Here is a 13,278-nt window from a genome sequence, read left to right on the forward strand (position 1 = left end):
TTAAATAATACTTTAACTTTGTTGAAATGCACCATGTATGCCAGTACATAATTTTCAGGAAAACATTCAATCTACTTTTCTGAATTGAAGTTTTCTTCTGCCGCTATCCATAATCCTAAAAATCATCGAAACAAAAACCAAAATATATAACTTTAGTGTTAAATCACTTAAATACATTAACATTGTTTTTCTAGTATTTTTTTAAGATGCACCTGTGAAACTTCTAGTAAAAGAAAAATAATAAGGGATTAAATGCAAACAAAAGCGATGGTCTCATAATTCTTTTAATACATTAGTACAAAATCACATTAGAATGAATGCAGATTTTTAGTCCCATCCAAACACATATATTAAAAAGGAAAAAAAAAATTAAACATCAAAGGCACACATTGAGCTCAAAGAATCAAAAGCAAAAATAGCCAGACCACTCAGTCGAGCCATAAGACAGAAATAGTGTCAAAGACGAGCCTGGCACAGATGCTAAGCGGGAGCCGCTATAAATACGTAGCGATGTTTTCTTGACGAGATGTCAAAGGACAAAAACAAAACACACGGAGGTCAGAGCCGAAGCAGCAAGCTGAAGGCTCAAGTCAGGTTAGCACCACTTTATGGGTCAAAGGCACAGAGCATTAATGTACAACATTTCAAAAAGGGTCAATTCACACATTAATAGAGAGAGGAGTGGGTCAGGTCTTGGTCTTAAATTTCAATGTCATATTTTATTTCAGCTTCAAAAAGGAACAAGAATTCACTAACAATTTTTTGAAAGACCAACAAAAAAAAGTATAATAAAAATCCTGTCGTTCAATTATGTCATTGTATGTGTGCCTGAATATGTGAAGCACAAATGAAGTTGGCACTTGTTCACAGTATTTCTCTTTTGAAACAGGAGGTATTCTTAGGTATCCATTTGAGATGTCAGACGAACGCATCCGTCTGAAGCTCCAATCCTGAATCAAATGATTGACATCCGTTTCGTCTTTAGTTACCAAAAAACCCTGTTAAAAACAGCTTATATTGCAACAACTGATGATCTAAAAAGGAACGGGGAAAACGAGCAGCTTGAAGCAACATACTGAAAAACATACATTAAAGGAATATGACAAGAAAATATTGTACCATTTATGCTGGGAATCCAGGTCAGTTAAGCTACTGACTTACAAAATTATAATTACTTATCATTTAATTGATAAAAAGCTGAATAAACACTTAGGATTCCAGTTACGGCCATCCGTATATATACTACATTAACTTGTTTCTAGCCGTTTGAAAGCATTAATAAAGGTTACACACCTTAAACACAACAAAGCTTGAGAAAGCCGTTACCTGAGGAAAAGCATTAAATATTTAAAACGTCTTCTACTTGTCTAAAACGTGTTACAAGGCACCATGTTACACAGTGAGAGCAATGTAATGATTAAACCTGCGGCTTCTTGTCCTGATAGCTGAAGCGTTAAACCTGGCTTCCTGATAAGAATCAACAAACGACGAGAGGAGCAGTCATTAGCGTCGCAGGAGAACAGGATATCATCATGTAGCGTACAATCTGCCTAATGGTTCTGAGAAAAAAGCTTTATGGCAAACAATTATTGGCTTATATATTCCCTCTTTACTACATGTTTAATATAAGACTTGAAGCGGCGCTAAATATCTAAAATCTGGATTCTGCCTGCTTATTCAGTGAGCTTGAGATTATACAGAGGTTTAAATGTGTTCTTAGTTCTTTTGGTAAGGCAGAATGGTATAAAGTGGCCAGTGCTGGCTACAGATAACAGATTATTTCTGGGGGTTTTTTAAAAGTGGCAAATGCTAAAGAATATGGCAACAATAAGCAAAAACTAAAATAAAATAAAAAAATCAAATAAAGACCAAGCTTTTCATATCTGCTCCAATTTCACAAGTTAAATTCCTGTTCACAGCTATTTTAGGGACGGTGATCTTTCCTACGTTTCACATCACGTGACCTGCTGTACATGCACAGTGCCAAACTATCCAAACCCCTTAAACTTTTTCACATTTTGTCACATTACAACCACAAACCACAATGTATTTATTGGGATTTTTGTGGCATGACACAACGTAATTGTGAAAAGGTTGACGAGGGATGCATGGCTTTCAAGATATTTTACAACTCTGAAACGTTTCTCTTGCAGCCTCTTTTACTCTGATGTTCCTTAAGAAAATCCAGTGCAACCAATTGCCTTGAGAAACCACTGTGTCAATTTGTATGAGTAAATTCTTTGAAGGCAATTTGTTGAAGAACATAAGGAAACAAACAACACCATAAAGACCAAAGAACATAGCAATAAACTTGCTGATAAGCTTATAGCGGATTTGGCTTACAAAACCGTCCATAGCTGTGAGGATCTCACAGAGGGCTGTTCAATCTGTGATCTAAAAATAGGAAAACTGCAAACCTGCCAAGACATGGCTATCCTAAACAAACAGGCCAAGCAAGTGGAGCATTAATCTGAAAAGTAGTCAAGAAGTTGCACAGATCAAAAACTCAATTCTAGAAGATTTTTATAAAAACTGTTATGCCCTCTACTAACTGGACTTTACGAGGCAGCAACAGCAAGAAAGTCATTGCTGATGGAAAGAAACATGACGTAATGTTGGAGGTTTCTCACAAGTCATTTATGATACCTTAAATCAAAACATACACAGGTACACTGGAATGCTTTAGACATGCATGGCTAAAAATTACCCAAAATCCAGACCTAAATAGAAATGAGAATCTGTGCCAGGACGCTCTATTTCAAATCTGATTAAGTTGTGCAAAGACCAATTTTAAACCATGCATCCTTTCACTTCACGTTAGATTACGTAATACTTTGTAGGAAATCAACACCTAAAAATTCATGAAAATACGTTGACTTTTATGCTTGTAGTGACAAAATATGAAAAAAGTTCAAGGTGTTTGAATCTCTTTGAAAGGCACAAAAGGAGGGAAATGGGAGCATGAGATGATCAAGTCTTTCACTTTCTTTCTCGCTAAACCCAAAGAAAGTAGGCGATTTCATCCAGGTCTACCGGATAATCTGTGAGGTGCAGCGGCTCCTTGAGGTCAAATCTTTCCCCCTTGTAGCTTCTCCAGTGCCCAGCGGGTAGATATATGTCTCGTTCTTGCTTTCCAGGCTCTAAAACTGGAGCTACCATTAGGTCGTCCCCGATCAGGAACTGGGAATCAATTTTATAGGCCCTCTCATCCCCAGTGGCAATCCACCACAGTGGCCGTATGATCGGGTCCCCGGTGTCCAAAACCTCCCCTGCCAGCTCGAGGACCCGCGGCGCCACAATGCTTTCGTGAATGGCTGTGTACTTTCGAGCAATTTCCACCACCTCGTTATCGTATTCCCACGGAGGTATAGAAAACTGCATAGAAGGCATGAAGGCAGACAGCTCCAGCCAGCGGATGTACAGCTCTCGATCAGGTAGTGCCCGATCTCCGCTTGTGTAGTTCACGTAGGCGTTGCCCCCAATCATGTCTGGCAGGATGAACTGATACCCAAGGATGCTGATGGTCAGCACTGTGGGGATGAGAGATTTGAGGCCCAGCTCATAACCCCACACAGAATCTCTGTCAGTCGGTCTGAAGAAGCAGGATATGTTCTGGGACTGGTAACCACTGCGCAGTTCAGCTCGATCATTGTAGTGAATAGCCATCTCTGTGTAGCGCCTTGTGAAAAAACTGGGGTCGCGAATATGATTCTTTGTGCTAAATTTCCAAGGTAAGTAGTTCGTCTCCCCTGCATCAAATTTAAAAGACGACACCCCGTACTTTGAGCGCAGTGAACGTAGCTGGGAGGAAAACCATTCCCGGGCCTCTGGATTGGTGAAGTCCAAAATACCGCCAATGCCATTCCACCAATGAACCAACGCAGGCAGCCGTCCTGTTGGCTCTCGGACAAACAGCCCTCGCTCTACCAGAGGATGAAAGTTTTCAGAGTTATAGTTAACAAAAGGATGGATCCATAGAGACACCAGAAATCCATCCGATTTTAACTTTTGGAACATTTCAGACGCATTAGGGAACTTGACTGGGTCAAACTCGAAATCTCCGTAACGTTTTGTGTAGCGGTCGTCGAGCTCCAGATGACTACAGTTAAAATTGTACTTGCGAATGTTGGCAGCGTACGTCAAAAGTTTTTCCTGATCAATGTCACGCTTATATATAGCCCAAGTCGACCAAATAGGATGCTCAAACATGACTTTGGCAGGCACTTTGTACGGTTTGTTGAAGTATCTCCGAACCATGTACTTGTGTATGGATGTCACATCCAGACCTACGCAGACTCTGTAGCTCAGTTCAGCACAAGGAGCCTCACCCGGGTTTGGCTTGAAAGGGGAATCATGATACCTTGCTTGGAAGTACATAGTTTTTTCCGTGTCATTCCAGCCAAGGTGAAAAGGCACAGAGTTGTTGATCTTGATGGCCGTGGCATTGGATGATAGCCAGTAACTTTCCAAGATTCCTCCAAATTCTTCCCGGTTTGAGTAGATGTCGCTCGTGACAAACGGTTTGGGAGCCTGTTGGCCTGAAATAGAAATAGGCCAGTGCTGAACTGCTGACACTGCTCCCCCATACCAGTGCGCAAACTTGTAAGTCATGGCATGCTCAACAGGAATGTTGGGAACCAGTTCTTCCCAGCGGACACGGTAGCACTGCACAGTGTCCTTGGGCTGCACTGTCTTTATGAAAAACTTAAGCTTCCTGTCAGTGGTCCGACTACAACGAAGAATTTCCTCCTCCTTGGAGCAGGAGTCCAAGTCCAGGGTCCCTGATCTGCCAAGATTAAAAAGTCATTTGAATTTCAGTCTTTTGTTGATAACAAAAACACTAATGATTTTGCAATAAATAGGAAGATTATTAAAGTTTACTTCTGTTGGTAATTAATTTCAAATTGTTATACTTGTCTTTCAAGCACTGAAAACACAACATTCAGTTCACCCAAGTACTCTCATCATTTCTTGTACAGTGCATGGAAATGCATTTCTGGCTATTCAGTGTTAAAGTCGTTTTCATTGTTAATCTGATTTGTGAGTTTGGGATTTTTAGTAGCACTAAGATAGTCATCAAAAACACTAAACCCCCCACCCTCACACAGGGCGTCAGTGAATGTCTGCTTGAGTACAGACAAGTTATCAACCTCTCCCAAGGTTGTGTGGGTCATAATATAACATCTGTGTATTAAATGGTCTTATGTTGGTCTTTTGTGATATTAGACTTTACTGGGGAACTGGGTCAATTATTCTCTTTAGTTGTAAGCCATAATATCTCTTTTTACTACCGTTTCATCTTCCGTATATGTTTGGAACAGATCAATCAGTACAATTTTGAGATTATCTATACTATGTCAGGAAAAGATAAGTTTCTCAATCATTTCATAAGAAAAAGGAAGCATTTTTATTTTAACATTTTGGGCAAAGGTGAGGATCATTTATAAGCTTAGCTTTTTAGCTTTTTTTTTTTTTTAGCTTTTTGAATATAATAAAATAGATTTTCAGATAATATTCTAACTTGATGAGGTACAACCTATATACACAAAGACACATTTTTAAAAAATTACCAACCTGAAATTCATTCTGAAGACAATGGACCCTCCCTGGTTGCGGATAATGTAGCCGTCCTTATTGAGGTCCAGCAGCTGAGTCTTCAGAAGCTCAGCTTTGCGCAGGGAGGCTATGTAGTAACACCAGGCAGTCACGGCTGCGATGACCAGAAACAGGCCGATGACTCCAGCTCCAACCAAGGGTCGAGAATCCTTGGTGTGCTTCTTCTTGGGGATAACATCTGTAATCGTGCCCCCGGCGCCGCCGGGCACCACTTGGTACATGGCTCGTGTTTTTCAGAGGCCAAATCCCTGAGGTGATGTCGTGCAGATCATCAAAAATGTTGAGCCTCCGATTGGACTTTAGGCACGTCGTCACGTCTGTTTGCAGTTTGTCGGGGAAACAAGATAACAGAGGGTTTAAAAAAAAAAAAAACACTCAACCATCTGAAAATTCTAGGAAAAATGTGAAGCGCACACACACACACACACACACACACACAAAACAAACATGCTCTACATTTTTCTTTTAATACCAACTCAATGCACTTCAAGCTATGGCTTGTATCATCCTCTGCATTGCTGAACAAAGTGATTTCACAGGTCTTGAAGGTATTAGCCTGTCCGGTTGTAAACTTTAACGATGTATATGAGATTTAAGAAAACAAATCTTTGTCAAATTTGCCCTAAAGAGACAAAGTAGATGTTGCTGGAAGTAATTCTAACACATGGGTTCAATTGACAACAACTCATTTGTATGGAATGAAGTGTAAAGAAGCAGAAAAGAGGGATTTTAGCCTTAAAGCCCTGCAAAGGCCAACGAGGCAAGATAGGAATACTGAACGCTGTGCTGTATCACTCCTGATTAGGCAAACTGGACACAACCTGGATTGCTGCAAGTCAAATGTGTCAACACAGGCTGACGCTTAAGAGAACAATAAAAAGCTACATTACCCGTTTTATGCAAATGTTACTGTCCCTCAAAGCAAATCAAACAGCAACATCTATTGAGTAACTTGGTTTGACACGCAGTTAATCAGGACAGGCTGAATATGAAAAAACGGAGTGAAGGTGGTTAAGTTCTCTCTGACTGAATGTTCTGTACTGCCAGCAGAACATAAAAAAAAAGTGCGGGGAATACAGTGAAACTGAAAAACTCATGAGAGATTTATTGGAATTTTATGACCCACGCATAGTTTAGTGCATAACTAAAGTGAGAGGGAAGCAATTTGTGTTTTGAAAACGGCAAATCAAGGAGGTTTTAAAAGAAGCAGCAAAGAGGCCCACGTAAACTCAGGAGGTGTTGCAGACACTCAAACACGGCAGCGGCGGCTACAGGAAGATGCTGAGGCGACACTTCTCTTCAGCAGGGACGACGAAGGAGAAACAGACGGAGATAAATAAAGGTCACACCTAGAGGAAAACCTGTTAGAAATCCCGATTCGAAAAATGCAAGATAAAACATACTTTCTTGATTTTAATCTGCAAATAGTATAACTTTCCTTCCACTTTACAATTATGCACACTGCTATGTGTCAGCCTATCACAGACAATCCAAACGAAGCCTTTAGATGCGCCCCTTCTCAAACGCCTGGATCATAAGGTGCATGGAATAGACGCTAAAGTAGAGGCTGGAGTTACGTTATGCATCCACTAGATGGAGCTGCACTAAAGGATGAATGTCTAAAGTCACTTTGTTGACATAGAGAATGTCAACAAAACAGTCGGACTCCGGTCAGTGAGGAGAGCCTTCCGCGATTAGGCCGGGGCGTGGCCGGACGGTGGTCACCCTTCTCCGTTCGCGCACAGCATGTTGGTGGAGAACGTGGTGCTAAATGACCTGCAGACGACCTGATTATCAGGTCGGTAGGGAGCTAGGTCAGTCAAACTTTATTAACAAACCAGCGTTCTGACAATTATCCCAGCATGCACCGCGCGCTTCTTCTTCTACGGGCGAAAATGAAGTCAGCGGCTGCTTACAGTAGTTGCTAGACCTGTTGTGGCTCAATATTGGTCCATATGTAAGGCGCACCGGATTATAAGGCGCACTGTTGGCTTTTGAGGAAATTGAAGGTTTTAAGGTGCGCCTTATAGTGCGGAAAATAATTACTCGCTGCCTGGTCTCTGCAGAACTTCATGAAGTGGTGAGGACTGGAGCTGGAGACCCCGAGTTTGAATTCAGTCTGACAATAACAAGTTTTTCCTTAGCTTCCAAAGAACTGTGGACTTTAGAGTTCAACACAAGCACAAGATGAAAACAAAAACATTCTCGAACCGAATCCTTTCCAGCTTTAAGTGAAAAATAAAGGCTATACTGGAGAAAAACACATGATGACCCAGACAGGGTTAATTAGAAAACTTCTTGAAACTTAACCATCATTGGAAGTCATACATCTTCTGTTAATATTTAAGAAATAGGCCATTTTATCGGCTAATTTAAATAAATTCTATGAAGCAGAACTATTAAAAAAAAAAACAATAACCTCATTTATACATAAGCTAACCAAGCACCAATAAAAATGAGCAATCCAAAAATCTTTTACTCGGATGATTTTTACTGTACTGTAGAGAAGCGCTTTCCCACACAGTTCCTTTCAGTCTCATTCGTTTGTTTACAGTGAGCTTTTATCTGTCATTTCAGCTGATTCATTATCAGACATGGAGGGGAAACATAAAGAAGTGCTGATCTAGTCGGTGCAGCTGCTCCAGTCACACTTCTTCAAGTGTTTGTGCCAGAGAGAGAGAGAGAGACAGAGCTGAGGGCTCGGTGTTCTCAGCGTGTCCCCGCATGCTAATTATGGACGCCGTCAATAGCACTGAACATGAACATGCAGAGCTGAGTATTACAGACTTAATGCACAGTTAAACTGCAAGCAAGAAATAAAACAACGGTCTTCACTTGTGATGTGGCTTTTTCCCCCCTCCCCACATATAATTATGTTTACGGGTAACAACAACACACTGATTAAGAAAATGCCTCTTAAAAGACCAAAACATGAGTTACAGATTAACAACATAAACTATTTATTTTAGAAGCCAATGTGGGGAGAACGACCCGTTTTTTATATATATATATATATATATATATCGACTTTATGGGCGTTGTGAGAAAGTTAAGTAAAGAAAAACAACACAGAATCAGTGCAAAATGTTCGTATCTCTCAATAAAATTCAGATTTTTGTTACCGTTCGTTCGGAAAAAAAAAGTTTTTTTTGTTTGTTTGTTTTGTTTTGTTTTCCCCCTACCGATCTGCAGCGATCTCCTCAGCGGTTTGGAGTCTGTTTGCTACAATCCTCAGCAAAAAAAAAAAAAAAAAAAAAAAAGGCCGAGAGAGGAACCCAAACGCGCTGGGTTGACCCCGCCTTCATCTACGCCCACACTGACAAGGGAAATGTAGTCCAGGTGGAGAAAAACGTGTCCTTTATTTCAGTCTGCGCCGCTTACAGAAATGCTTTAAATTTAGCAACACACAATAGTTTAATGACCACAAAGAATTCACAGTTTTCTATGTACAAAGTGTGAAATAAACATTGAGCTTGTTAATGTCATGAAATTCAGATTTTAACACTTGCTGTTAATTTTACGTAACTGGTCGCATCAGAAATATTTAAACTTAGAAAAACTTTGATACTTTACTAACCTGCTGAATGAACAATGTAAGAAAAGGTTGTTGTTTTTCTTAATGTCAATATCTATATTTCAATATATTTCAAGATTCATTCAAGCTGGATTGGATTGGATTGAACAAATGCCTCCCACAAAAAAGCAGACTGACATTTATTTAAGACTTGGAATGGCAGCTGTGCCATGCTTCACCTGTAGATAAAAGAGTTATCTTAACTTTGTACGTCTTTTTTCACCTCAGTTTTTTTTAAGTGTTTAATACTGAATCCCTGTTTTATTTCATATTATTACCAACAACTTCAATTATGAGCTCGACTGCCTCGATGTCTTTGTATGTGTAGAGAAATTTTATGCCAATAGTCCCATTAAAAAATGTATTCACTAAAAAAATCAAAATTTGAACATTTCTAAAAATTATTTCCTCCGCTGTACAAATATTGGAAGAAATTTTTCACAAATGTGGAAAAAGTATGAATACAATATAGCATTCAGATGCACTGGAAGCACAAGAGAGTGACTGCTCTTCATCCAACTTGATCGTGACGAGCCAACCCTTGGAGGGACATTGCCGTTTATTTAAAAAGGAAATTTAAAAGCCCGCATGCTGCTCTGCCAGGAGTGGCCTGGTTAATTAGCAGAGGATAGGAAAGTAGCTGAGCAGACTCTCGTTCTGAATCTCCCCAGCTTGGAAGAGGGCAACCTCCGGTGTTCCTAATAAAGGCTTTCAGAGACAAACTCTGGGTGTATGACGTAGTGAGCAGCCTGGTAGGGCCTCACTACATGGAAGCAGCTGTAGCAGTCGCTGTTGGCAAAGCACAGGATCAGAGTCAGACTTCAGGAACAATATTAAAGTCGTCCTCTCCTCCAAAAAATAAATAAATAAATAAATAAATATGATACATGCAAGAGAATGTGCACCTAAAATCCTGAGATCTGGTAGAGCAACATTTCCTGTAAGGCGTCCGCACAGAGCAGAGAGGAGCTGCTGCAGCTGCAGGAGAGTTGCTCGTTTGTGGTCTCGTTTGAAACTGAATTCCGGCTTGTGGTCTGTTGTAAGGCAGAGATCTTACTGTCATTTTTTTAAAAATACACTGACATATTACTTTGCAAAAGAATGTATGCTACTTGATCTGCTACAAGAAAAACGTCATTGTTTATTGCATTTGTGCTTGTTTTTATCGTACAACACAAAATAGTTGACACTTGCAAAGTGGAAGGGAAACTGAACATGATTTTCTCTAAATTTTGGCGCACAACAATACGAGCAGTGTGGTGTGTGTTTGTATTTACATTTTTTACAAAAATCCAGTGCAATGAATTGTCCACAGAAGTCACAGGACTCTAATTGTGTAATTGAATCACATTATGTGAAGACCTCAGAGACCACTGTAGTGAACAAACAGCCAGAGTTATCATGATTTAGTTAAGATTTTTATTTGTAACAAAATGTATTTTCACTTCACAGTTATACTCTGCTCTGTGTTGGTCGACTACGACACAAAATCCACTGTGGCGAAAAAGTACAAACATGCAAGGGGACTGTGTGTCTTAAACGGCATCACTTCAGTTCAAAGGTTGTTTACTTGCCTGAGTTGTCGTGCTGAGAGTGGATTGACATTCCTCTGATAATCTGCTGTCCTGCAGAGCAGATCCATCAGTGTCAGAATGTGTTTACAGTTACCTTTAAGCGAAACGGGGAGCTGTTTAATAATTACTTATTAGGGCTCCTCAGAGTGGTGGGAACCTGACCGTCACTCGCAGCAGGAGTCTCTATCAGCTGGAGCTTGTGGGCCTGGATAGGAGGCATGTGATGTGGGTTGTCTGAATTTGTTTTGCCTAAAGGGTTTTCAGGGAAGGCCGAGACCGGACTGTGAGCCGAGAAATGGTTCACAGGGGGGAGAAGGGGCCGGCCGGTGTCCACGGGGGGCGAAGGGTGGAGCAGAGCGCACGGTGGTCTGTAGCTTGACCGAAGACTGCGGGGAAACAGGAAGTCCTGGGGAGTCGAGGAAATAGAGATTGGAAACAGAAATCTAAAGAAGGAAAAGTTAGGAAACTCTCATTTTAACACAAACTTTGTTTGGACACTGGTATTCAGTTTTTACACACCTTGCAAAAAATATTGATTGACGTTGGACTCGAGGCATTTTGTCATATCACAACCGCAAAACTTCTTTGAATTTTATTGGGATTTTTTTTTTTTTCTAAAGGTAACTAATTAATTAATCATACTCATTAATCATAGAAGCAACCAAGAGGTCACTTTAGCTCTGGAGGAGCCACAAAGGTCAAGAACTCAGCTAGCAGAATCTGCTGAAAGGACGACTATTCGTTGTGCACGACACAAATCTGACTTTTACGGAAGGCAAGAAGAAAGACATTACTAGAAAAAAATACACCAAGAGTCCAGTGTAAACCTTTTGGCCTATAAATAAATCTTGTTTGTGGCATAAAATTACTACTGCTGCTGCTAATACAGATCTCAGTCTCCACATCAAAACATGGTGGTGGCAGCATCATGTTGCGGGGATGATTTTCTTCAGAAAGGACGTGGAAGCTGATTAGACTTGACAGAGCACCTGACAACAGGATCATCCAGGGAGGAAACCTGTTGGAAGCTGCAAAAGATTTGATGCTGGTTCACCTTCCTGCAGGACAATGACCGTAAACAGACGGCCAGAACAAATCCTTGTGTCCAAACAACCCAGACAGAGTCCAGACAGAAATCCAATTAAGGTTCATTAGGAAAGTTTTTTTTAAAATGTTACTCACTGAAGAGAAAATGACCCGTCTTTATAAAGAAACTGTATTTTGTTTTTCTGTATGAACAACATGCATGCAAACCAGTCAGCATTATGACTGATTTGATGTTTACAGCTCAATTTGTCGTGTCATAAAAGAAAAAAAAAAGTTCTTAAAGCACTTTTAGACATCTGTCATATTCTTATTCCCAAATATTTATGGAACATATTAAAAATTTAAAAAGAAAAGAAGTGTTGGGGGAACACAAAAGTCCTTCTTTGCATGATCTGTACTCCTCTATTTCTTTTATTTTCAGTCACATGACATATTGTAAGTACATAATGTTCCAGAGTCGATTTTGCCTTCTGTTTATTTCTTCAAAATAAACAGAAATCATATCAGGAATAGCTTTCTATTCCTGTCAGAGTCAACAAATCATTGCATGACCACAAAAAATAAAGCTCATGCATGCAAAATCGGAGGGCTGTCCATCTTACCGGCCGTGGCTGAGGGTTGTTCCTGCGGTGGGCTGAGGTGGGTCGAAGTTCAGCTTTTTTTGCTCTGCCCGGAGATCTGAAATGCTCCTTGTACATTGTGAGGTAGAGCTGGGGACCCATCTTCAGAAACCGTCTCACTGTTTATGCACACCTTACCTCCAGTTTGCCTGAAAGTCATGCAGTATCCTGGAAGCTCCGCCCCTTACCTATATCTGCCCCCCCCCCACCTCCTCCCTCCCGCCTCCTCTGCTCCTATACTCTGTTTTTACTTCCGGGGAAGATTACATAATTGTTGTAGCAGTATGCATTGAATCTTTTTTCCACTGCTGTGTGTCACTTACTCTGAATCTAAGGCGCCACAACACCTGTTTATTTTAAGTTTTGCATCATTACAGCATGCGTCAATCCTCTTTTTCAGATCAAACTACTGGTTTAGCCTGTTGCTGTTGTGAAGAATCTCGTCCGTTTTGGACAGGTTAAGATCATCCCTGCTGAAGCAGAACAACTCTCTGTGTGCCACCTGAGCACTCACTAATCTCCCTGAGCTTTAAGCCCCCTGCAGAGACTCACATACCTGGGGTCAATGCCCTTGACCTGCTTCCATAGCTCCGAGGGCCCCGATCAACAACACAGCCCTCGCTTCACTTCGTACACCGAGAGCCGTTCAGCTGCTTTTAAGTTTCAACAGTCTGAACAGAGCTGCAGAACTAAAAAGAAGGGTGGGGGGGAAAAACCCTGCAGAATTCATAGACTCTATCACAATCAATGACTGTCAGCACGTCACACTAGCATTAATAATTTGTGGAGCACTGCGGGGGCCATTGTGTCTGTGGCAATCTCACTGAGTTATCTGTGACAGGAACTG

General features: G+C 40.7%; 2 protein-coding genes across 3 annotated transcripts; both read right to left on the reverse strand.

Moving 5' to 3' along the window:
- Positions 1-266: 266 nt before the first annotated feature.
- Positions 267-8,880, reverse strand: myorg (myogenesis regulating glycosidase). 2 transcript variants are annotated; one of them, XM_014982392.2, is made up of 3 exons: positions 8,799-8,880; positions 5,575-5,933; positions 267-4,786 (listed from the first exon to the last, which is right to left on the reverse strand). In XM_014982392.2, exons 2-3 carry the CDS (start codon positions 5,835-5,837, stop codon positions 2,995-2,997), a joined length of 2,055 nt encoding a protein of 684 aa, XP_014837878.1. In that variant the 5' UTR covers positions 5,838-5,933; positions 8,799-8,880; the 3' UTR covers positions 267-2,994. The 2 variants fall into 2 exon arrangements, with proteins under 2 accessions (XP_014837878.1, XP_087861599.1); XM_088005473.1 differs by lacking the exon at positions 8,799-8,880 and having other exon boundaries at positions 5,575-8,563.
- Positions 8,632-12,562, reverse strand: LOC148159629 (uncharacterized). Its single transcript, XM_088005474.1, has 5 exons — positions 12,414-12,562; positions 10,893-11,170; positions 10,765-10,815; positions 10,096-10,224; positions 8,632-9,979 (listed from the first exon to the last, which is right to left on the reverse strand). The coding sequence occupies exons 1-5, from the start codon at positions 12,531-12,533 to the stop codon at positions 9,889-9,891; spliced, it is 669 nt and encodes a 222-aa protein (XP_087861600.1). The 5' UTR covers positions 12,534-12,562; the 3' UTR covers positions 8,632-9,888.
- Between the last annotated feature and the right edge of the window lie 716 nt (positions 12,563-13,278).

Source organism: Poecilia mexicana, unplaced genomic scaffold, assembly GCF_051168715.1.
Source record: "Poecilia mexicana isolate PSO_F unplaced genomic scaffold, ASM5116871v1 scaffold_5, whole genome shotgun sequence".
Taxonomy (NCBI): domain Eukaryota; kingdom Metazoa; phylum Chordata; class Actinopteri; order Cyprinodontiformes; family Poeciliidae; genus Poecilia; species Poecilia mexicana.